The 24208-nt window shown below is 43.5% G+C and overlaps 1 protein-coding gene across 5 annotated transcripts in view; it reads right to left on the bottom strand.

Annotated features, from left to right (window-relative positions):
- Window positions 1-24208, bottom strand: part of SH3KBP1 (SH3 domain containing kinase binding protein 1) — a 340123-nt gene that overhangs the window by 176300 nt on the left and 139615 nt on the right. For all 5 annotated transcript variants that reach the window (XM_047715300.1, XM_047715297.1, XM_047715298.1 and 2 more), the window contains exon 3: window positions 20918-21041. In XM_047715300.1, coding sequence (XP_047571256.1) covers window positions 20918-21041 — 124 coding nt within the window. The remainder of the gene's footprint in view (window positions 1-20917; window positions 21042-24208) is intronic.

Here is a 24208-nt window from a genome sequence, read left to right as displayed (position 1 = left end):
ATGGCTCTGTGGCAATAAACCTTTATTTACAAAAATAGGCAGTACAAGATTTAGCCCATAGGTTGTGGTTCGCCAAATTCTGGTCTACAAGAAGTGATAAGGGTCTAATCAGAGACCAGGGCTAAGTTTGTTGTTGTTGTTTTAAGGATGAGAGACCTTGCCAAGGAGGAATCATCAGCTTTGAAGTGACACGCTCCTGGACACTGTCCCTGACTGGCTCTGAGCAGCGTTAGGTGGCCCTACCACTGCCATGGCGGGACGGCACAGCACCCCGCACATACCACTCTCCTCGCCCTGCCCCTGCTGCCCAGGACTGTCAGCTGCTCAATCCTAGGCTCCTGTGAGCAGACCTGAGTTGGCCTCCTTGGGGATTACTAGAGCCCCCCCCCCGAGCCCTGCCCCAAAACAGTTCCTTAGTGACAACCTCAAAAATAAAAGGAGGAACAACAAATGATGAAGGGGATGAAGAAGAAGGACAAGTTAAAAAGGGCTCTCACGTGGTGATGGGAAGAACTGGACGTGCGGATGCCACCAGCTAAAATGCAGAAGAAAGCAGCAGCAGGAGAGTCCGGCCTGCTGCCCCATCTCCCACTAGATGTGACCAGGGAAACCCATTGCTCTGCTCACTGCCCACAGCATGAAGCCAACACAGTGTGAGAAGAAAGCTGGCCCCGAGGAGCCCACCTTGCCTCTGGACTTCTGCTGTGCAAAATGGACAGGTCTTTTTTTTTTAAGATTTTATTTATTTATTTGACAGACAAAGATCACAAGTAGGCAGAGAGGCAGGCAAAGAGAGGGGGAAGCAGGCTCCCCACTGAGCAGAGAGCCCGATGCGGGGCTCAATCCCAGGATCCTGGGATCATGACTCAAGCCGAAGGCAGAGGCTTTAACCCACTGAGCCAACCCAGGCGCCCCAAGACGGACAGTTCTTTATGATCTAAGCCAGGTTAAGCCAGGGCAAGTGCAGCTTGTCGCCGAGAGACCGTTAGCCAGCACAGGGTATCTAAGAGCAGAGGCGAGGGGTGAGGGAAGCAAGGAGGGAGGGCCGGCCCAGAGGTCAGCTTTGGGGCTTGTTGCTTTCTGGCACTGGCCGAGCCCAGGGGCAAGCAGACACAACAGAAGATGCCAAAGACAGAACCACAAAAGCAGCTTACATTTAAGAAGCTGGAGAAGAGGAGACAGCAAAAAAAGACGTGTAGTGGGGGTGAGGAGTGCAAATACAGAGGCACAGAAGGCAAGGTCGGTGTTTCCGGAAACAGGCAATAACGGAGGAAGAGGACAAAACATGCCGTGTGGAGTCAGCCAGAGGCAGCATGGAGGAAGAGGTTGGACAGACCCAGGTGCAAACCCAAACTATGCCTCTCACTAGAATTGAGGCCTTGGACAGGTCACAGAACCTCTCTGACCCTCGGTTTTTCCAACTGTAATACGAGGACGAAGCTACCTTGGCTCCGGGCTGTTAAGAGGATTGCCCACGTCTCAACTACAACACTCTGCACAGGGTGGGGTGCACTGACCGCATTGAGCCCAAATTCTTCACCCCTCTCCTAACCTTGCCCTTCATCACCTGACTTTAGGGTGCTTCCCTTAAAGACAGAGTAGGTTTCCCCAACCATGTGACTTATCTCGGAAAACCAAGAGAAAAGGAAGTAGCCGTGTGCCAGGTGGAAACAAAGGCCTCAGGAGAACTCAGATGTTTTTTCCATCTGCTCTGCCACACCTCCGCCACTGCAATGGCAGAGACATGCAGGGCAGGGCCGTCACCCTGGGCATGTGGCTGAGGGCAAGCCAAACGCTAGCTGACCTCCAGACGTGGGAGGAACCCCCAAATCAGAAAAGCCACCCAGCTAGCTTCCAGCTGACCCCTGATTCAAAAGCAATAAATGCTTACTGTTGTACACCACTGAGGTTTTGTGGCTGTTTGTCGGGCAGCATTACTGTGGCAACAGATAACTGATACAATGCCCAGCACAGAGGAGAACCTCAAAAAATGTTTAAAACACACATGCAGGGAGAATAATGGCTGCAAATCTATTGTCTCAGTCTCCTGTCCTGCAGGACAGAATTGCCGTTGGCGTGTCTCCTGTGTTACGGTGTCTCGATTTCATTGTGTGTAATTTGAGAAGTGAATGATAACTTGGGTGAGAGACTTCTGTGTCAGGAGAGCTTTTCTTCTGCCTTATTTTCCATTTGCATTTGTTATCTAAGGATAAATATGCTACAAGTAGGAAATGCATAAACTTGCTGTCCTTTAAAATTAGTGTTTCTAGAAACTTCTAAAAAGAAAATTCTTTACAAACTTCTTTTACTGGGACTGTTGACTGTTTCTCCATAGTCATCGAGGCCCAGAGAGTAAAAGAAGTTTGTAAAGAATTTTCTTTTTAGAAGTTTCTAGAAACACTAATTTTAAAGGACAGCAAGTTTATGCATTTCCTACTTGTAGCATATTTATCCTTAGATAACAAATGCAAATGGAAAATAAGGCAGAAGAAAAGCTCTCCTGACACAGAAGTCTCTCACCCAAGTTATCATTCACTTCTCAAATTACACACAATGAAATCGAGACACCGTAACACAGGAGACATGCCAACGGCAATTCTTCATGCTTACAATTTCTTAGCTGATAGTGGGGAGAAGGGTATGGGGTATTTGTCGTATTATTCTTGATCATTTTTTTTTATTGTGGTAAAACATACATAATATCGGATTTACCATTTTAACCACTTTTAAACGTATAACGCAGTGGCATCAAACACATTCACATTACTATAAACCATCGTCACTATCCATCTTCCTCTTTCATCTTCCCAAGCCCAAACTGCATATCCATTAAACATTAAGTCCCCATTTCCTGCCCTCATCCCATCCCCTGGTAATGCCACTCTGCTTTCTGTCCCTGTGAATACGACTATTCCAGGTACCTCATATAAATGGAATCCTACAGTGTTTGCCCTTTTATGACTGGCTTATTTCACTTACAATAAAGTTCTCAAGGTTCATCTATGTTAAAGCATGTTTAAGAATTTCTTCTTTCTCGGGACGCCTGGGTGGCTCAGTTGGTTAAGCAGCTGCCTTCGGCTCAGGTCCTGATCCCAGCGTCCTGGGATCGAGTCCCACATCAGGCTCCTTGCTCGTCAGGGAACCTGCTTCTCCCTCTGCCTCTGCCTGCCATTCTGTCTGCCTGTGCTTGCTCTCTCTCCCTCTCTCTCTCTGACAAATAAATAAATAAAATCTTTAAAAAAAAAAAAAGAATTTCTTCTTTCTTAAGGCTGAATACTATCTCACTGTACGGACACCACATTTTTTTCATCTACTCATCCACTGATGGACACATGAGTTGCTTCCAGCTTTTGCCTATTGTAAATAATGCTGCAATGTACATGCGTGTACAAATATACATTCATCTCCCTTCTTGATCCGTTCTATATATCTTTATTAAAATCTTACTTTGAAACTTGAAACAAACGGAAAGAAATTCTTCCCTGGGGTGCATGGCTGGCTCACTCAGTGGACTGTGACACTCTTGATCTCAGGGTTGTGAGTTCGAGCCCCACGTTGGGTATAGAGATTACTTAAAAATAAAATCTTAAAAAAAAAAAGAAAGTCGTCACTTCGCTAGCACTCTTCAGGCATCACCTAAGGAAGTTGAGGGGATGGAACTGGTACCTAGGGCTTGCAATTCCATGCAATTTACCATGAATGATTTAATCCTACACCCACTGAAATAAACATGGCGATGAAATGAAAAGCCTTTGGAGGAGACAGGATTCTGAAGCATGCTGAGCTGAATGCAAAATGAATACACAGCTCACCACCCACTCACCCCCGTGCAATCAAGCAGAGTAAAGAGCCCGCAATGCCATGCGGTGGGCAAGAATGGGCGGTTTACCAAAGGCAAAACACTGTTTTAACTTCACTACTCAATAAAATCACCATAGGGCTTTCTCAGCAAAAAGCCAGAATCCTCTCAAGTTTTCCCCAAGCTTCTGACAGGTCATGTGGAAAGCTGATTCATCCAATAAATGTTTGTTGGCTAGAGGAGCTCAAATGGACTGCACAGAGTGTGCAGCATGGACCACAATATTCCTTCCTGGGGACCCTGGAAAGGGTTGGAAAGAAAAGAGTGGGATCCTTAATGGTTTTTCAATATTCCAAAAGGCTTATTATCCAAAATAAGCATACAGGTTCAAATGCTTTGCAGGACTATCTATAAACAGCACCTTGACCCTAATCTGAAGAACTAGTTATGTGCTAATGAAGACACAGAAATTTGCCACCCAAAGGGTCAAAAACTTTTAGAAAGGGGCCTAAGATTAAAAAAGACTGGAAACGGGCGCCTGAGTGGCTCAGTCGATTAAGCGTCTGCCTTCGGCTCAGATCATGATCCCAGGGTTCCGGGATCGAGTCGCACAACAGGCTCCCTGCTTGGCAGGGAGTCTGCTTCTCTTTCTGTCCCTCACCCCACTTATGCGCTTGCTCTTTCTCTCTCAAATAAATAAAATCTTTATTTTTAAAAAAACTGGAAAGTTCTCAATCTTTCAACTTGCTTATAAAGAAACAGACGCTTTGAAAGGTGAAATGACCTTCCCCAAATGGCTATGGGCTGGAAGAACTGAGAAGGGCAGGCATGTCTCAGAGGTACCCCAACAAGGGCCTCTGAACCATCCTGGGTAGCAGTATGAGTGAGAAAAAGAAACACAATGGTTTTCCAGCCTCTACCAACTGACAGTCAAGTTCTAAGCCACTGAAAACAGACAGGATATTTGTCAACTATTATCAAGTCTTGCTGGTGGCCCAGGCCCTATCTGCCTCCGGCCACACACAAGCCAAGGGTTGAAAGGGAGGCTTTTGTTTTGTTTTGTTTCAGCATAAAGCTGACACGCAGCCCTCATAAACAATCACTTTCCATTTTCTACTTCAGCTTTGGCTTTTGATAGAATGAGTTCATACATCAATATGAACAGATCGATACAGTTCATAATTTATGAAGATGGGGAGGGAGGGACAGATTGATCCTGCAGAAACACCCAGCCAATGCCTGCATCTCTCCTTCCTCCCTTCCTTCTTGCTGCCAGGGTTCGGTCATTTTTCAGTGCATTAACAACCCCACCGGAGAGGATTGGCAGGGAGTGAGAAAAATTAAAATGCATCCTACATAAGCTTTGCTAATAAAAGATTTACAGTTAAACTGCAAAAACGGTTTCTGTGGGTCATCCCTGGATTGCAGTGATCTATATTATTCCTGTCGAGCCTGCACCAATGGAAATAAAAGCTAATGACACACAGGGACATAGCCTAGGGACCAGATCCAGGATGGGATGGAGCTTAGAGTAAGTCATAAGAGAGAAAGAGAGAGAGAGAGATATGGAGAAGGAGCCAGGGAGAGATAGAAAGAAAAAGAAAGAGGGAAAGAGGCTCTTAAACATTAGACTATGACCTGTACTCAAATTCCATGAAACAAAGATCAGAGCCATAGAGCCACAGCTGAAGAGGAAAGGGTGAAGTATTTTTTAAAGCATATATCTATGCACAAAACAGATACAGAATTTCCATTCCTGCCTTGCTTTGGTTTGCCTATCCCTGGCCACAGTGTTGTCAGACACATCAGTAACTTGGTTACTTTTTCTCTTTGTATAGATATGTATTATCTTATATCTCAGTGATTTCGTCAAAAGTAAATTTCAAAGGAAGCTAACTTCTTCAAAAGAAACAAGCTACTACTCCCAGTGACACTGTCAAAGAGTTACTTTAAAGCTTTCGAAAAGTCAAACATAAAACGGATGTCATTTTCTCCCCCAACAATGTGTTTCTTTTTTTAAAGATAACCGTTAACTGCATGCTTGTGCTCATTTGTTTGCTTTAATCTGTGAAAATAACATGGCCTAGAAAAGGGTCAAAAAGAATAAGAGGAAAAACTCAAGAGCAAAACATTCTGGAAATCTGATTTTCCTTCGGAAGGAATGACAATACCAGAGAATCCGCCCAAGCCGGCGGTGGGGAGAAGGGAAAGAAGTAAGAGAGAGTGTTTACAGGAGGGGGCGGAGGAAGGGTCCCTGCTCCAGACTGGCAGCATCTCCAGGAACCCACCTGGAGATGGCTACACAGACAAGTCTTACTTAAAGGGAAATCTGAAACACAGTACTAATCACTGATAATTCATAATAATGGGTTCCTGATGAGCAAAATTAACATATAATCACATAATCCAACCATCTCTTTTGATTAATATCTTCGTGTTCTCTCCCCGGCTCTGACGATAGCGATGATGAGCAATCAAGTACGAGAGACGAAAAAGCCCAGAAAGGAAGGGAAAGCTAAATCTGGCCGGCGCACTCCACCAAGGGAACAGCAGACACACTGCTGTACATAAAACAAGCTGAACTCTCCATGTCTATCTAGAAAACCTTGGGGAAGGGTGAAAAAACAAATACAGATTAAAATGATGCCAAAAATAGGGGCACCTGGGTGGCTCAGTGGGTTAAAGCCTCTGCCTTCGGCTCAGGTCATGATCCCAGGGTCCTGGGATCGAGCCCGGCATTGGGCTCTCTGCTTGGCAGGGAGCCTACTTCCCCCCTCTCTCCGCCTGCCTCTCTGCCTACTTGTGTTCTCTCTCTCTGTCAAATAAATAAATAAAATCTTTTTAAAAAATGATGCCAAAAATGAAAGCTGCTCTTACCCTGGAAATATTCCCCTACTTCCAGCTCATGTTATACTAGGAAATTGGAAAAATTTCAGAGTCTTCTCTCGAACACAGTTACCCTCATAAAAATTCTCCTTTCAAAATGGTTCAAATCTCCTCCAGTGGAAACGTATTTGGCTTTTGTACCCTCCACTAATGGCCCATAAACAGGCTGAGAGCTAGATTTAGTAGGTGTTCTCTTGATCCACTTTCCAAAACAGAACCTTAATAAGTTTCTCTCTCCCTCGGCACTCAGGAACCAAGACAATTTCTCTGAATCACAGAATTTCAACAATTTTTCCTTAAATATATAACTTAATACAAAGCTATTCTCCCTCTGGTACTTTTCTTTCCAGTAACTCACTTCTCAGAGGGTTAGGGTGTTTGAGTACAAGTACATACTGCCATTTGAGAATTAAAGTTGACTCCAATGTGAATACAATATGGTCTCTTCCTTCAAGGAGCTTATAGTCTAGCAAAAAAAAAAAAATCTAAATCTAAACATGGATACACACTCACTCACACACACACACACACACACACAAGAATATAAGTGTACTAATAGAATAAAATGCAGCTACAAGTATCTAAAAATCCTCATTTCAGATCAGCTATTTACTAAGGCTTTCTGGAATGCTATCATTCATACTACTGCTTGTGTTTTTCTGAGGTGAAGGCAGCAAGAGACTTTCCATGTCTGCCTTTATGGCTGCAGCCAGTGAGTCATTTCACTTCTTCCCACCTCAGTCCCCTTCTCTTTAAAAGGGACCTATGATGATGCTTCTCCCCCCGCCACATCATTCATGGGTTAGCCCAAGATGCGAATGAGTCTCTCAGTCCCTCTCTACATATACAAACTGCGAAGCTCTCTCCAAGCTAAGGAAATTTTGTTTATAAAATGTCATTTGTGGGGCGCCTGGCTGGCTCAGTTGGCTGAATGTCTGACTCTTGGTTTCGGATCAGGTCTTGGTCTCAGGGTCGCAAGACTGAGCCCCAGCATCGGGCTCTGCATTCAGTCTGCCTGAGATTCTCCCTCGCCTTCCACCCCTCCCCCCACTCACTCAGTCACTCACTCTCTCTCTCTCAAATAAAGAAGTATGTCTTTAAAAAAATAAAAATAAAATGTCATCTGTTCAAATATAGCATTTTGTCATTTCCTCTCATCCACCTTCTGAAAGCTAGGGACTGACAAATGCTATCAATTCCCTCAATATTAAAGGAGGACATTTTTCAATTTTAAAAAGAGTATTCCACAAAGAGCTATTATAACATAAATATTCAAAAGTTAAATTCTTCTGTGGATCAGTGATAAGAAAAAAACACAAGGGGGAAAAGATTCTATTTGCAAAAACCAGCAATAACCTCAGTCTATGTAGGAATGACATCAGGAGTTAGCAAGACTGCGCAAATACAACGTTAACTGCCGCTTGACTAAACCGGGTAACGCCCTGTGTCACCGGATCACTAGAATTAGCTGTTCAGCATTCAGGAGGGATGTACATTTTAATCTGGTGATATAGTTACCAGAATTGGTCCATGATGATGTGTGCGGAAGAGGAACAAGACTGAGAAAGGGGTTTTATTTATGCATTGTACATAAAGACATTTTAGACAACACAACACAAAACTATTAAACAAAAGAATTTGGGGAGATGTGCAGTTTTAATGTAATTCAAATCCCAATCCCAATGAGATTTTTAAAAACTTGGTAACGGGGTGGCTGGGTGGCTCAGTCGGTTGAACAGCCAACTCTTGATTTCGGTTCAGGTCATGATATCAGGGTCCTGGGATGGAGCCCGGCATCAGACTCTGCACTCAGCAGGCAGTCAGCTTGAGAAGTCTCTCTCTCCCTCTCCCTCTCCCCCACCACCTCACTCTAAAATAAATACATAAATCTTTAAACAATTTTTTAAAAATAAAAATTGATGACGTAATTTTAAAATAAACAAGTGAGAATAGCTAAAATATTTTTTAAAATGAGAAGTGATAACAGAAGGACAAAAGCCATATCACATGCTAAAATGTACTATAAAGGCACTATAGTTAACTATATTGATACAAGAAGGGTGAGACAAATTAATGGAACGGAAGCAAAAGTCTAGAAAAAAATGCCCAATATATACAATAACATATGATAAATGAGATATCACAATTAATGGTAGAAGGGCTAGATTATTCAATAAACGGTCCTGAAAAAGTGGCTGTTTCAAAATAAAAATCAACTTGCACACTAACTGCATACTATCTATCAAAATTCCACAGAGATTAAAAATTAGATGTCTAAAAATGAGACCAGTATAAAGAAGAAAAAAAATTATTCAGGGAAATCATAGAAAAAGTCAACATGTGAATCTGCGTAAAAAAGTACTATTTCTGGGATGCCTGGGTGGCTCAGTTAGTTAGGCCACTGCCTTCGGCTCAGGTCATGATCCCAGGTCCTGGGATCAAGTCCCGTACTGGGCTCCTTGCTCAGCAGGGAGCCTGCTTCTTCCTCTGCCTCTGCCTGCCACTCTGCCTGCTTGTGTGCTCTCTCTCTCTCTCTCTCTCTCTCTGACAAACAAATAAATAAATAAAATCTTTTAAAAAAAGTACTATTTCTGTACCTCAAAATCAGCTAAAACAAAATCAAAAGCCAACCAAGTGGGAAGCACAATTTGCCAGAAATGACAAAGGAATAATACACTAATCAGTAAGAAAAACATAAAGACCTCAATATGAGAGCGAAGAATACAAACAAATGACAGAGGAAAGAAAATGTGCAAGAACTCTATTAATCAAAGAAATTCAAGCTTGAAACACTAATAAGCGCTCTTCCCACATCTAGTGGTGATGTAAATTGGTACAACCCTTCAAGAAATCAATTTCATAATAATGGCTTAAAGTGCCATAAAATATATACATGCTTTCGCCCAGTAATTCAACATCTAAGAATCTTCTGTAAAGAAATCATCAGAGTTGCAGAAAAGATTTATGAGCAAAAATAGCCAGCACAGAGTTACAATGGCAAGAAAAATTGGAACCTTAAATGGATTCTTTCCTTTCCAGCAAAGGCTCTCTCAATGAAGCTCAGAATTAAGAATATAAGAGTTTTGCCTTTTGATTTATAGGCACTCTCTCCTTTCTTCTCAAGAAATGAACAATAGACTGTCACAGTCAGTTTCCTACCATTCTCAAATCGATTCTCTAATATTTAGGTCATCCCAGCAAAACAGTGTCTTTTTGATCCCTCAGACTCACTATCTCCTAGGCAACTGATTGAATGAAAAAAAATATAAGGCTTCACTGAGAAACATATAATTTTTAAAGACTCGAATAAACAGAATGACACATCTTGTCCTTCAGCTGGGAGGGGGAGTGGCAGGGGATGTAAAAGGGAAAGAGAGACAGACAGACAGGCACAGCCAGATAGTGCATTAACAGCACTTTGCGTCATAATCTTTAAAAAAAAAAAAAGACCCAGCTTTATCGAGATACAATTTACATGCCATAAAATTTACCCATTCTAGGTGTGTGATTAAATGGTTTTTCTAGAGTTACCGAATTGTGTGACCATCACAACTGTGTAATTCTGGAAGATTTCCGTCACCGCAAAAAGAAACCTCTTGCCCATGAGCAGTCTACCACCCATTCTAACACCCAGCTCTGGGCAAGCACTAAGCTACTCTCCATCTCTATGGATTTGCCTATTCTGAACACTTCATACAAACAGCATCACACAACAAACATATGATCTTTAGTGTCTGGATTCTTTAATTCAGCATCATGTTTTCGAGGCCCATGCATGTGGTGGCATGTATCGGTCCTTCACTCCCTCTAATTGCTGAATAATGTTCCACTGTGTGGAAAAACCACATTTTGTTCATCTGTTCAGTGGATGGACATTTGGGTTGTTTCCATTTGGGGGCCATTATGAATCATGCTGTTGTGAACATGAGTGTCCAGGTTTGAATGCAGACATATGTTTCACTTCTCTTGGGTATGGAATGCTGGGCCATGTGCTAACTCCCTACTTAATAGCGTGAGGCATGGCCGGACTCTTTTCCAAATCAGCGGCACAAGTTCACATCCCCACAAGGAGTGTATAAGTTGTTCAAAGTATTCCCTCAAAAGCGTTTTAATTTCTCAAGGATTGGCAGCGAGGACACCTTTTGAATTCCTCATATCAGGATCTTAATCCTGCTCTCCTTTTTTTCATAATCAGTGTTAGCTAAAGTTTGTCAATTTGTTGACTATTTCAAAGAACCAATTTCTGATCTGAGTAATTTCCTGTATTTTCCTATTCTCTCTTTCACTTATTTCCACTCTAATCATTATTATTTCCTTCTCTCTGCCTGCTTCAGGCTTGGTTTGCTCTTCTTTTTCTAGTTTCTTTTTAAAATATTTTTTTATTAAGTCATCTCTATGCCCAGAATGGGGCTTGAATTGAACTCACTACCCTGAGATCAAGAATCACACGCTCCACCAACTGAGCCAGCCAGGTGCCCATCTTTTTCTAGTTTCTTAAGGTAGAAAGTTAGGGTACTGACAATCCCACTTCGGGCAGATATCCAAAGTTAACAAAACCACTATCTCAAAGAGATACATGTACCCCCGTGTTCACTGCAGCATTATTCACCAGAGCCAATACATGGAAACAACCTAAGCAAGTGATGAATGAATGCAGAAAATGTCACACAAGTGCGTGCACACAAACACACATACTGGAATATTATTTAGCCATAAAAATAAGGAAATCCTTCAGTTTGTGACAACATGAATGGAGCATTGAGGGCATTACGCTAAGTAAAAATGATAGAGAAAGACAAATTTTGTATCTTCTCCCATTAACAACAACTAAAAAAAAGATAATTATGGGAGCTGAGAGATGTGTTAACCAACCTTATCGGAGACATCATTCCACAATATATACATGTATCATATCATCACACTCTACACCTTAAACCTACACCTACACAACATTATGCATCAATTATATCTCAGTAGAGCTGGGGAAAGAAGTAAAGTTGGGGTTTGATTTGAAATCTGTTTTCTTTTTGAATACAGGCACATAAAAAAGCTGTTGTTTTGCTCTAAGCAATGCTTTAGCTATATGCAGGCGATTTCTGGAGATTGTGTTTTCATTTTCATTCATTTCTAAATATTTCAAAATTTTCCTGGGGGATTCTTCTTTGACCCACTGGTTATTTAGGAGTATACTGTTTAATTTCCATATATTTGTGAATTTCCCAAATATCCTTCTGTTGTTGATTTCTAATTTAATTCCAGTATGGTTGGAGAACATACTTTGTATGATTTTAATTCTTTGAAATTTACTGAGTCTTCTTTTATGGCCTAACATATGGTCTATCCTCCATGTGCATCTGATCACTGGTAGCTTCACGGAAACCACACTTCACTATTATTGTCCATAAATCTAATTTCTTCCCAACATTCTGGGGTCTTGTCAGCAGTTTACCTCTTTTAATAACAACTACTACTGTATTCGGTGACTCCTGGTTCACTCTCTCACCATCCTCTGCCCCAAGCTTCATTCTCTTTCCTCATTTTTATCCTGACAATTTCCTGAGGGAATTAACAAGAGTAGGCTCCTTATTTTACAGATGGGAAAAGAGAGTATAAGACTTGCCTAAAGGCCCAAAAAAACTCTGGGGGTGAAGCAGAAGTCGGGGCTGGAGTCCACCAACAGTGATTCTTTCTGCAACAAGGCCCTTCTACCACTTAGCTTATTCAGGTCTCCAGGAAACTACAAATGGAACAGCAGTTCACTCCTCCTCAGATGTGTTTCCTTGAGTGAGCACATGCGCGCGCCCTCACACGCGCGTGTGTGCACACACACATACACACACACATACACGGCAGTTTCTGACTGTTCTCTATTTCCCTTCCTGGCTGGAGACCGTGCCAGTGGTCCACCTGGCACTACAGCTGGGCCCGCTGTCCGTCTGACCACGGGTTAGGGAGGTATGCCAGGAAATATCCTCATTGTTCAGGGCACAACGGTCCCAGGGCCTCACAGGCACAAAAAAGCCATGAATCCGAAGACTAAATCGAAGCCGCAGGTAACATCAGGGGAACAGGCTGTGATGACAGACCAAAAAGTGTAATCAGAAGAAACTACAGGAGAAAAGCCTCCTTTTCCATGGCTTTCGACAAGTGAAGACAGTTGCCATCCCAATACAATACCTCTAATCAATTACCTTTAATCTATCAGCTCTCCACCTGGATTAATCTCCCTTGGGGAAAGAGAATCCCACGTGGGCCTTAGCTAAGTCCAGTCCATCTGATCAGAGGGGTCCCTGGGCAGAGGCTCCACGTCCTCCTTCCTGGCATGTCAACAAGCTGGTCCCTGCACCAGGCAGAAGCCTGGGGCACTTTCAGGGAGGGACCTCAGCCACTGCAGGAATCCTAGATTCCAGAAGCCTACATGGCAGGCTATGTGGGATTTCCTCACAGCGCCACAAGTGGGTTCATTACCTGAACTCACGACGGCAGCCTCTTTCACTAAGAGGAGGGGAGAGCAAACAAACCTCTTCTTTATGCCCAGTCAGGACTTTAATGGTATCAAGGAGAGCTAAGATTCCCAGTTTTTGATCGAAGCAGGTAGAGAAGGTGAGGGGGACTCTCCTCACTATATGGGGCTACTGTTGTGTCATCCTAAAATCCGCCCCTAGAATCCCAGTTCTGTCCTGACCCAAGTCCCAGGTAGAGCTGGCCCCGCGTTCACTGGGCCGGCCCTCTCGGCCCACTTTTCCTGCCAAAGCCCAGCCTAGGCGCTCTTCAACACAAGGACCCAAGAAATGAACAAAAGAAAAAAAAAATCCCTTTCAGCTTGTCACTTGAAGACCTCCCAAAAGGACTGGTTTTCAAGTTTTAGATTCAGGGAATGTTCTCCCAGCCTCGCCCAACTTGTGTTAAAGGCTTCCTGAGTGTCTCTCACAGCGCTGCTACACTCGCATGGCCACTGCCACACACTCACTTTAACACTCTCTGTGCAAGGCCCGAACTGAAGATGAACTCAGAGATGCTCAGGCAGCTCCCTGCCCTGAGTTTTCAAGTTGGGCGCATCCTAACTAGTATTCAATAAAATGCGGTCCAAGGATCAAACAGAAGTGGGTTTCCCTAACAGAGGACATCTGAGAGCCTATGACATGCTACAGTGATTGTCGGTGTCGTAGACGGTGTTAGTGCAGGCTGTCATAGCCAAAATTCATGCGTCTGGAGAACCAATTTTCTCTCCCTTTTTGTCTCCTTATCGCTCTTTCTCTCCGTCCCTCTTTTGTGGGATATTTTGCAGGGCCCTAACTCTGTGCAATGCACACTGGGAAATGCTGGCCTGGTGTCTATCTGAGTATGTCACACATGTTGCATGGCCTCCTCTCTAGGAAGTGAGAATATACAATTACATCCCTTTTAGAACATGCCTTTCACCAGACAAACCCGGGCCCCCCAAAGTCCAACCCAGAACTGATGAAAATAAGCACTGCCTACAACAGGGCTATGTGGTTGGTCAGCACTGTCCTCGGAGCCTGGTGTGCTGGAGGGAGGTTGCATAATTCTAGCATTCTGTACCAGGTAAATTGTAAATGACTCTGTAACATGAGAAAACTGCAGTCATCCAGATTACATGGACTCTTTGCTTTTCAAAGTTACCTAAGGCTTCAGGCCAGCAATGAAAAAACCAAAGAAAGAAGTCAGATTTACAAGTGGGTTATGCACTATGCAGTGTTTGAAATTCCAAATGCTTTTTCTCATAGAAACAAAGTCATAAGTGGTGATTAAGTTCTCAGACTAACCCACAGTGTAGCTAAAACACATCTGCAATGTCATCAACTAACGAAACTCCAAAAACAAAGAAATTAAAGTAAAAACATTTTTATTTATTGAGAATACTCATGCTCAGTGGTATACTGAGGGGAGCGTGGTGGGGTGGGGGTGGGTGGCTCATGCCCAGGCAAGAAGGGGCTTTCTGTAGAGAACCGACAAATGATAATGAAGCTAGCAAAGTCAGTAGGCTCTTTATTTCACCACCTGCTGACAACTGAAAACAACATCAGTCATAAAATATTGCTCCTTTCAAGAAAATTGGGTTCAACAAGAAGTAAAGAAGTAGTTAGGGGTACCTGGAGCTACCTGGTAAGACTCTGGCTTACCTACAGGAATTTTAGTGGGCTTCTTCATTGTGTTCAAATCAGTATCTACACTTAGAGTCATGCCTACAGGAGTCCTTTTTTGTTCCCCCCACGCTTATCGACAATGATCCTGGTCAGCAGGGGTATAACAGATGAGACAAGGATGGGGAAACGGATTCTATGAGTTCAATGAATAAAAATTAGAAGAGAAAGGAAAGGAGCTAAAGAGAACACATGTGTAATGTGAGAAGCTGTGGGTCTAAGATGGAATGGCAGGAACTGAGAACACCAAAAGTCAGAGGAACCAAAGGCATCTCCCACAGGGAGAAAGAAAAGGTGGGCAGGAGGAAGAGTTTCCTAGGAGAGCCACCAGGTGGAGCCACCACCGTAGAACCCCTCTGTGGCTGTCCTCTGTATGGACTTGGGTGGAAACCCAGCAGGAACATTCCAGAGGACACTAACTCCTCTAGTGTTAACACCTTGGAACCAGGACACAGAGATTGAAAGGAGATAAATATAATACAAGAAAATTTCTTAAAGCCAAGTTCATCAGTTCCATATAAAAATATATGGAAAATGGACAATGACCACACCCACTTGGAAGGGCATTTTCCACCATTTTCCATCACCATCCCTAGATCCAAGAGGCAGTACTACTCTGATAAGAGAGTAAGTAGGGGCAACATACTCTAACATCAACTACCGGTCCCACCAAGCCCATAACACAGGCTCCCAAAAGAACCCATCAGTAATACATCCAGGGATCAATTACTTAACAAAATCTCTTTATGGTCCCTTTACTCTCAAACTTTCAAGAATGAAGACCCCCTGGGAAAGAAGATGATAAATGCACACACAGACACATTTATACAGATGTATGTATTATTGAATTGCTATAAAATTATATCCATCCAGGTTTGCTGCCAGGTGGCCAGCTTTATTTTCATCTCCCCATTACCACCAGCTCAGGTGATAGCCAAGAGCTTCCACACAACAGTAATGCCTTCTCTTAACTTCCTAGTCTTCCATCTGGCCATAAAAGCCAGCAGTTCAGGTAAAGTCAACAGGTGATGCGGAGAGTTGGAGAAAATCTGACCCAACATGCCACATTTTCAGATCCCTAGGTAACCAGGGTGATTCACATTTGTTCCTCCAAAAGGAAATTTGAAAGGAAAAAAGTCTTGTTTCTATAAACCAATTCCCAGATCTCACATCTACCTTAAACAACAAAGCACTGTAAAACCAAAGCAGTTGACATTTTCTTTATTAAAGACACACTTTTTTCATCCTTCATTTACAGTTTCATTTCAAACAAAGAGCCCACAGCCTATCAAGGGAACCAGGCCACCTCCTTGGAGCCAACCCAGAGTTCCACAGCAGCACGTGCACGTTCGCACGCACGCGCACTCACATCCTGACAGGCAAGGCAACACGTACCTCGAGAACGTTACTCTGAGGAGCCAAGAAAAGGCTAAAGAAATGGGAACTTGAAAAAACATTTCCCCTTCAGTCGTCATATCTGTTCAGGGACTGCAATGACTGGTGCTGGGGGAAAAGGAAGATAAACATTCGGTACAATTCTTCTGACAGCTACAGGCAGCAGACCAAAATGGAGAGGCCTTCCATGTGGCAAACACTAGGCCCATATCATGCTGGGGGGGCATGTATACATCACCCATCCACACACAAAATGAATTCTGAAGAATTTCTACCTTAACTTTTAAAGCACCAGTGTGTCACCAGAGGCAGAGCAGCTGTCGGTTCCTCTGTCGACAACTTTTGAATGAAACCTGTCTGAAGGTTTCACTAAACACACGCGAAATGAGCCCACAGATTCATGTTCTACAATCCAAGTCATATCCACATGGCAACTCTGAGAGCAACCCTCCCCCAGCTCAACTTGAATCTCATCTTGTAACTTCAGGGCTAGACCTGTTACAGATAACATCTTTGAGACCATCAGATCTTCCAGCATTAATCCCTGGAAAGGGCAGTAAAATGCAGATGCACAACAAACCTTAAATAAAGATGGTAAAAGCAGTTTAACTTTCAGAAGGCAGATGCCAAAGTAGCAGAGCGACTTAAAAAGATGATCATAAAAGACATTTTATATTAGGAGAGCATAATAATAATAATAATAATAGCAAAGAATAATAAGTGTGCAAAATACAATAGAGACTTACCAAACACTGAATTCATGATAAACTGGAAATAGAAACAAGGACACATAAAGCCAACCAGAAACCCGCGGAGTGGCTTCACATTCAGAATGACAGAAATAAATAAGAGACATATCCCCAACTTGCCATAAAAAAGATTTAAGAAATGCATACAGCTTTCTTAACATTTCCCACAGGATACAACAGACTGCAAGGGCTTGTAGGCAGGACCGGCTGGTGTTCATCTAGGGCTTCTATCTGTCCCAGCACCAAGCACAGGGCCAGTAGACGTGCGCTGCCGAACGTTCATTCATTAGGATGCAGGTAAAAGTGAGGAAGGAACAATAGCCCAAATCCTGGGCGGCCGGGGGTTCTGACAGAGGCAGCTTCCCCATGAGGTCTGCTAATGATGCAAAACCTGAGGAACTAAAGCCCCGAAATAGAAGCTGGTCCTTACAAAGGCCCGTGCAGTATTGATTACAGGCTGGATACTGGACTTCTCACATCACGAAAGTTGCTTGGGAAACCCTTCTGAGGATGAAAGCAAATGATTTTTTCTTTCCTTTAATTCAAGTAGAAATGGACAAAATCCTCCTTGCTCATTTTCAAGTATGTATTGAATGTATTTGCTTGTTGACTGTGAAAATGTCCACTTTGTTCAGTTTTGTTTTTAAACTCAAGGTTTGGAATGTTTTTTCAAAAAAAAATTCCTCCATACATCAATATTTCAATTTAGGAGTGTGCATCATTTTTCTATATGGGCTTAATGAGAGAAGAAACAAAAGAATAAATCATTCTCAGAAGGAAACAGACAATCTTTTTCTGTCTGGTTCATGAGAATGTCATTTGGCTCCAAGAAAAATTTTCAGATTGTCTGGCTACAATTTGTCAGCATTCTGGAGTCTGGGGTAACTTTAGGATATACAACATCCATGCTACAAGTGTAAATGAAAAATGACTTCTTGCTCCTTGGGAAAAGCTTGTTTTAAATGGAAATCACCTTCACTGTGACTCGGGTAAGGCCCAGAGACATGGCCAGGGGTGGGAGCAGACACAAATGTCCTCACAGCCCTAATGCCTGGAATGTACAGCTGATGGCAGCCAGGCCATCTGGAGGAACTGGGGAACTGTTCTCTCTCTCTCACTCTGCCTGTCTTTCTCAATTTCAGTCACATCTTTTTCTCAAATGAAAAGCACATGGAGTCATTCCAGTACTTCCCTAAATCAACTCTGTAGAAATTTGCAAAGGTTAAAGTTGAAAACTGAAACTAATCAGTCCCCAAATGGTTTCCATGGTCCTGGCCTTTTCTCAGGGCTACTAGTAGCTTCCTTCAAACCTAGGGTGGTTCTTGACCTTGTATAGGGGCCTGAGGAGGGCGAGCTCATCCCACACTTTTGGGCAAGCTCATCCCACAGAGGTGAGGTAGTACAACCCACTTGCCATTACCGCAAAGTGGGGCATGTCCCCAAGCTGCTGGCCACAAGTGGGCAAACTTCTTCAGCTAAGTCTATCTCAAGTTTAGGACCCGGTGAAGTAGTTCAATTTCAGACTCATAACAGATTTTGATCTTTCTTTATTAAAAGAAAAAGAACCCGTGTTAATTCTATTAAATTCTCACAGGGTCCAAGGGTGAATCACAAGGTGGACTCAAACACCCAAAGAGGGAGCCCATGTTAATGAAACAAAGCAGCCTGTTACTAAACTCTGAAAGCAACTGCCCTCTATAACAACAGCAGCAGACAAAACATCAAGAGATTTCTAGGGACAAAGCTTGGTGGAAACAAAGGAAAGGAGAAGACTTGGGTCATTGACAATAACTCATAAAACTTGAAAAATTAGTTGCATGGAAGTGTTTACAGTAACCAGAAACATCCCACGGATTTAGCCTCTGATCCTAGTTTTAAGAGGGAAAAAAGTGGTTTTTCATTGATTTGGGGTGGGAAAAAAATGTAGCTTTTGAGCTCAGCACAATGAACTATTTATCTGGCCTGACAAGGCCAATCAATCCACCCCGCTGTTTATTATAAGGAGTAGTAGGATACTGTTAGTATTGACGGGTGGGGGCAGGGCCAAACACGGAGCTGGCCCTGGGTACACAATGCTTCCCTTCAACTGGAAATTGATGTTTGGCCCAGGTGACCTGGGGGTCAGTGTGAAGCCTGGGACAGAATGAAGATGGTATTTTATGTGTTTCCTATTTACAGAACGCCTCCATGGGCTAAGGTCTCGGATCTACCAGCAGATTCATTACACAAAATACCCGAGAGTCAAAGGTTGGTCATAATCGGGCTGCGGGCCTAAAAGGAAGGAACCACCCCCAACCCCCCACCCCACCGTTAGTACCTTTTTCTGGATCATGACAAATTCCGGGGAGGACCTCAGAGGCCAGATTTTTAGTTGTAAGGAGGCAATTATCTGAAAAGTTGGATTCCTTCTTTGATTTAAAGTTCTCAGGTAATTTTTACCCAACTCATCTGGATAATTACCTTAATTCCTTAACTTAATTAATTCCTTATCTTGTTAAGTTAATTAATTACCTTAATTCTCTTATTTACTTTACAAGAGCGGGGCTGGCAGGAGAAGCCTTGCGGCTCGTCACCACGTGTGTGCCCGTCCTTGGCTCACTGGCCCAAGAAGCCTGAGGAGGAACAAGAGGGGCTCAGGGCAGCAAGCAAGGGTTGGGAATACAGACAGACACACTGACTTCTAACTCTCTGAAACCCAGGAAGGTAGGGCTCAGGAATTCTGGAACTTAGTTAAAGAATTCAGGAGGCACTTTAGGGGACAACTATAGTCTGACAGCAAAGTATGCTTCATTCTTAACGTGGGAAACCCCCTTCATTAGTAGGATGGGCTTTAAAAAAAAAAAAAAAAAGAAAGAAAACAAGAAAAGAAAGAAAATCCTATAGCTGCTAACCAGCGTGGGCCGCCAGCCAATACTTCATCTGAATAATTAAAAAAGGAAATGTAACCCAGGGCAGCTGGAGGGGGAAGAGGAAGAGGCAGGAAGGAAGAGAGACACAAAGCTAATGTCTCAAGCACTATGATCAATGGACAGTTTATTGGACAAATTCTTATGCTGTCTAAATTTTATGAAAGATTAGCTGTTCTTCCCTGTGGTTATGTAAACTTGCCATCTTTTTTCTTTTTAATGGAACTCTTTGCTAATACATTTCCTGCTCCTGCTTTTGAACAGCTCTATATTTCTCTTTAAGGAAGTAATCAGCCCATGAAAAGCCTGCCACTGAACGCTACCCTGCCCCCGGGCCTGCTCTGTGTGAGCGTAGGGGCAGGAAAAGCTGAGGAAATCTCAAGGGACCACAGGAGAAGTGAGTTGAGCCCTCTCTTGTCATCTCAAACAGCGGTGACACGAAGGCCGGGTATGGGAGAAAACAAAACCCCAGAGAGCTAATACCTGAGAATCTGCCTTGAGGTCTCAAACCAGGCAGACAAGATGGTTAAAGTTCCCTTGGTGAGAGCAAAGTCTGAGCTCTATCTGTGCACATCTGCCTCCTAAGCCTAGAGAGACACGGTCTGTGTTTGGGAGGCCAGCAGGCAGAGAGAAAGACCCTGATAGAGCCTGCCCTTAAATTAAAAACAGAGCATGGCCAGACACGCACAGCTCAGCATGTGCCATACCATTCTCTAAAGTCACCTTTCATCCACAAAAATAGATACGAAAGTGAAAGCTAATGTCCTAGGAAAATCATCATTTGCAAATCTAGTCTACTTTCTGGTTGTGAAAAAAATTGTATTCGTTCCCTTTACTATAGTCATTATGTTGTTACTCGCTGTGTGTGTGGGGGGGGTGTGTGTGCCCAAATTATACAAAAAAAACAAAAGGCAACTCTCATTCAATTTTTCAGCAATTCAGAGTTTGACACAGTTCACCCGGAAGTTTCCAGTTTGGGTTTGTGTGTGGGGAGGTGTTTGTTCTTCTTTTCCATACCTCTCTTATTGGTTCTTAGAATTGTTTCAGAAGATAGCAGAGTGTTTCCGCTGGACACTTCGTGCATGGGTTTTTCTGGAGCTTTGCTGGAGAGAGGGTCTTTCTTCATTTCTTTCTTTATTTCCTGTGAGGATAAAAGGAAAACAAGACTGTTGTTTGAAATTTTAAAATGGTTCTTCAGCTATGTTAAGCTTCAACTTTTTGGAAATGAACTCTAATGACCTCAACTCAGTATAACATGATGTTTGAAAAATACCATTTCCAATGTTGTTGTGGCTTGTTTTCCTTACATTTATTACTGAAGCACCTGCTCCCGTAAAGTAAAATGATGTCCACTATGGTGACATGACCTCATATGACTCTGACCAGAAAGGGAATACCGCACAGCTCCAAGTGACAGCCTGTCCTACTTTTTGAACAAGGACAAGCTTTGACCAGGTAGAGTCCCCCCCTAAGAGCCTTCTGGTTTCTATCCTTCCCAACAGGGGGTTAGAGAAATATATTCTCAAATCACCATTGTCTCACAATTATGCTAAACCCAAAAGAAGGGGACTTAAAGTTCATTTATATTCATCAAGTTCCTCTGAGTCTCTTTAACTCTTGACAAAGAAAACTACAAGGAGGACAAACAGAAATAAAGATCATCATTCTAGGGCAGGGGTCAGCAGACTACAGCCCACCACATGTTTTTATAAATTAAATTTCATTACAACATGACCACCTTTATCCGTTGAAGAATTTTCTAAGGCTGTTATGATGGCAGAACTGAATATTTGGAACAGAGATCAAAGCATAAAATACCTGGCCCTTTATGCAGAAAGTTTGCTCTAGCTGGTCTCTTATCAAAGATCCATTAAAGGGGATGCCTGGGTGGCTCGGTTGGTTAAATGTCTGCCTTCAGCTCAGGTCATGATCTCAGGGTCCTGGGATGGAGCCCCTGCATTGCACAGGGCTCCCTGCTGAGTGGAGACCCTGCTTTTCCCTCTCCCTCTGCTCCTACCCTTGCTTGTGCTCTCTCTCAAATAAATAAAATCTTTTTTAAAAAGATACAGAATTTAAAGAACTGATGGCTGAGATAATTACTTCAAATTACTCTAATAATTGACATAATTATTTTGAAAGCATCAATAGCCCAAAATGATAGCAACTCACAAACTGCAGGTCTGGAGCAGAGGGTTACCGGGCCTGTCTGAATCCATGATTAATTACACCAACGCAGGAAAAAGCGAAAGCTAAGTGGCTAGACTCAGAGCATGGCTGAGCGGCAGGAAGGGCGATGTGTTCTTTAGGAAGAATGTGGGGCAAGAAATGGAGATGGGCTCCTTCTATGGAATAAACATGAAGAGAGCAAATTAGGTAGGGGGCTGAGATTCAGTCTGGGCAGAGTGCAGAGGCAGAAAGAAAGGAACAAAAAAGGTTGTCAAAACATAGCTACTGGCTAGCAGCTTCCTACACACCCGGGTGTTAGTTACCGTATCCAATTCCCCAACTGCTGGCTCAGTTCACAACAGCCTCACCCTCCCTCCTTCACCAGGGCCCCACCGGAAATCAGCAACTGTGGCTGGCACTTTGCTGGGTTGAGAGTTTCAGCTGGCGTCCCAGGCCAACCCAGCACAAAGCTGTATGCACGCGTGTGTATGTACACGAACTCCCACCTCGGCAGCCATGGCACCTGCTAGAACAGCAGTTGCCGGGGGTTTCTGTAGCCTCACAGGCAGATGGCATCAAGGGATAATCTGCAAACATTGGCCGCCTGAGCCACATGATGGGATGTTTTCTTAGTGATGGCTGCCAGGATGCTATGGCTTGAGAAGTAAAGAAAACAAGCCACCATGGGGGCTCATTCCCCAGAGGTTGCTTCTTTGGGGGGAGAACAGTTGCTCAAACCTCCCTTTCCGCTGCAATGTGGATATGACTGTGCTCACACAGACCTCCCAGCTGGACACAACATAACATGGCGATACAACATCCAAGGTCACCAAGGACTAATTCAGAGAAATTCAGTGGGTTGTGGGCGACACGTCAAGCATCTGCTTAGCACTAACTGCTAAAGACATGCAGTTGGGGATCGGTGAGGGAGGGACAAAAGTCTGAGAAACTGGCGTGATCACTGGCGAGAACTTTAGAAGCTGTGACTGGTTTTTGTTTGTCTGCCTGTCTTTAAGTAATCTCTGTACCCAGCATGAGGCTCAAACTTGAGACCCCAAGATCAAGACTCACATGCTCCAGCACCAGCCAGCCAGGCACCCCTAGAACTCGTGATTGTTAAGAATACTCAAACCCTGGGTGCCTGGGTGGCTCAGTGGGTTAAGCCTCTACCTTTGGCTCAGGTCATGGTCCCAGGGTCCCGGGATTGAGCCCCACATCCGGCTCTCTGCTCAGCAGGGAGCCTGCTTCCATTCCTCTCTCTCTCCCTGCTTCTCTGCCTACTTGTGATCTCTGTCAAATAAATAAATAAAATCTTAAAAACAAAGAATACTCAAACCCAAGGCTTCAGAGAAGCACCCTGTGAGGTTGGAAGGACCAACCTGATCAAGCAGGTGCTTAAGGGCTAAGACAGAAGCACCAGAAAGAGGTTGGTTCATAAAGCCCAGATTCCACTGTCCCCTCAATGACTGTTTATATTTGCCACACACAGAAGCCTAACAGTGACCACATTTCTTTTTTTTTTTTAAAGATTTTATTTATTTATTTGACAAAGAGAAATCACAAGTAGGCAGAGAGGCAGGCAGAGAGAGAGGAGGAAGCAGGCTCCCTGCTGAGCAGAAAGCCTGATGTGGGGCTCGAACCCAGGACCTGGGATCATGACCTGAGCCGAAGGCAGCGGCTTAACCCACTGAGCCACCCAGGCGCCCCAGTGACCACATTTCTTAAGTTCCTTCTTAGATGGAAGCAGGGAGGAGACAAAACTTAAAATATGCCCCATATTTTTCCAGAGAAACAAGACACACAGATACAGCAGTGCCCCGTGTAGACCCTTCACCTGTACAACACCCAGGTACACAGGCTCAGTGTTCCCCCAGACTCAACATCTTCTCTCTGACCTGCTTCCTTTCTGGAAGGGAGGGGAGCTATCTTGCTTGAGAGCCCATCATCCACCCATTTACGTAGGCTGGAAAACTCAGTGTTAACCCCCATACCTAACCAGTCACTCAGCTGGGCTCTATCTACTTCCTCAACCTCTCAGTTTCTCGCTGTTCCTCCTATGCTACCTTAAAACTATGAATACTGGGCAAAGAACTCAAAGAGATGTTTCTCCAGAAAGATAGACATATAGCCAGTAAGTACACA

Source organism: Lutra lutra, chromosome X, assembly GCF_902655055.1.
Source record: "Lutra lutra chromosome X, mLutLut1.2, whole genome shotgun sequence".
NCBI classification, from domain to species: Eukaryota; Metazoa; Chordata; class Mammalia; order Carnivora; family Mustelidae; genus Lutra; species Lutra lutra.
Note: the sequence above shows the minus strand (reverse complement) of the source record. Positions and strands in the feature narration are given on the sequence as shown.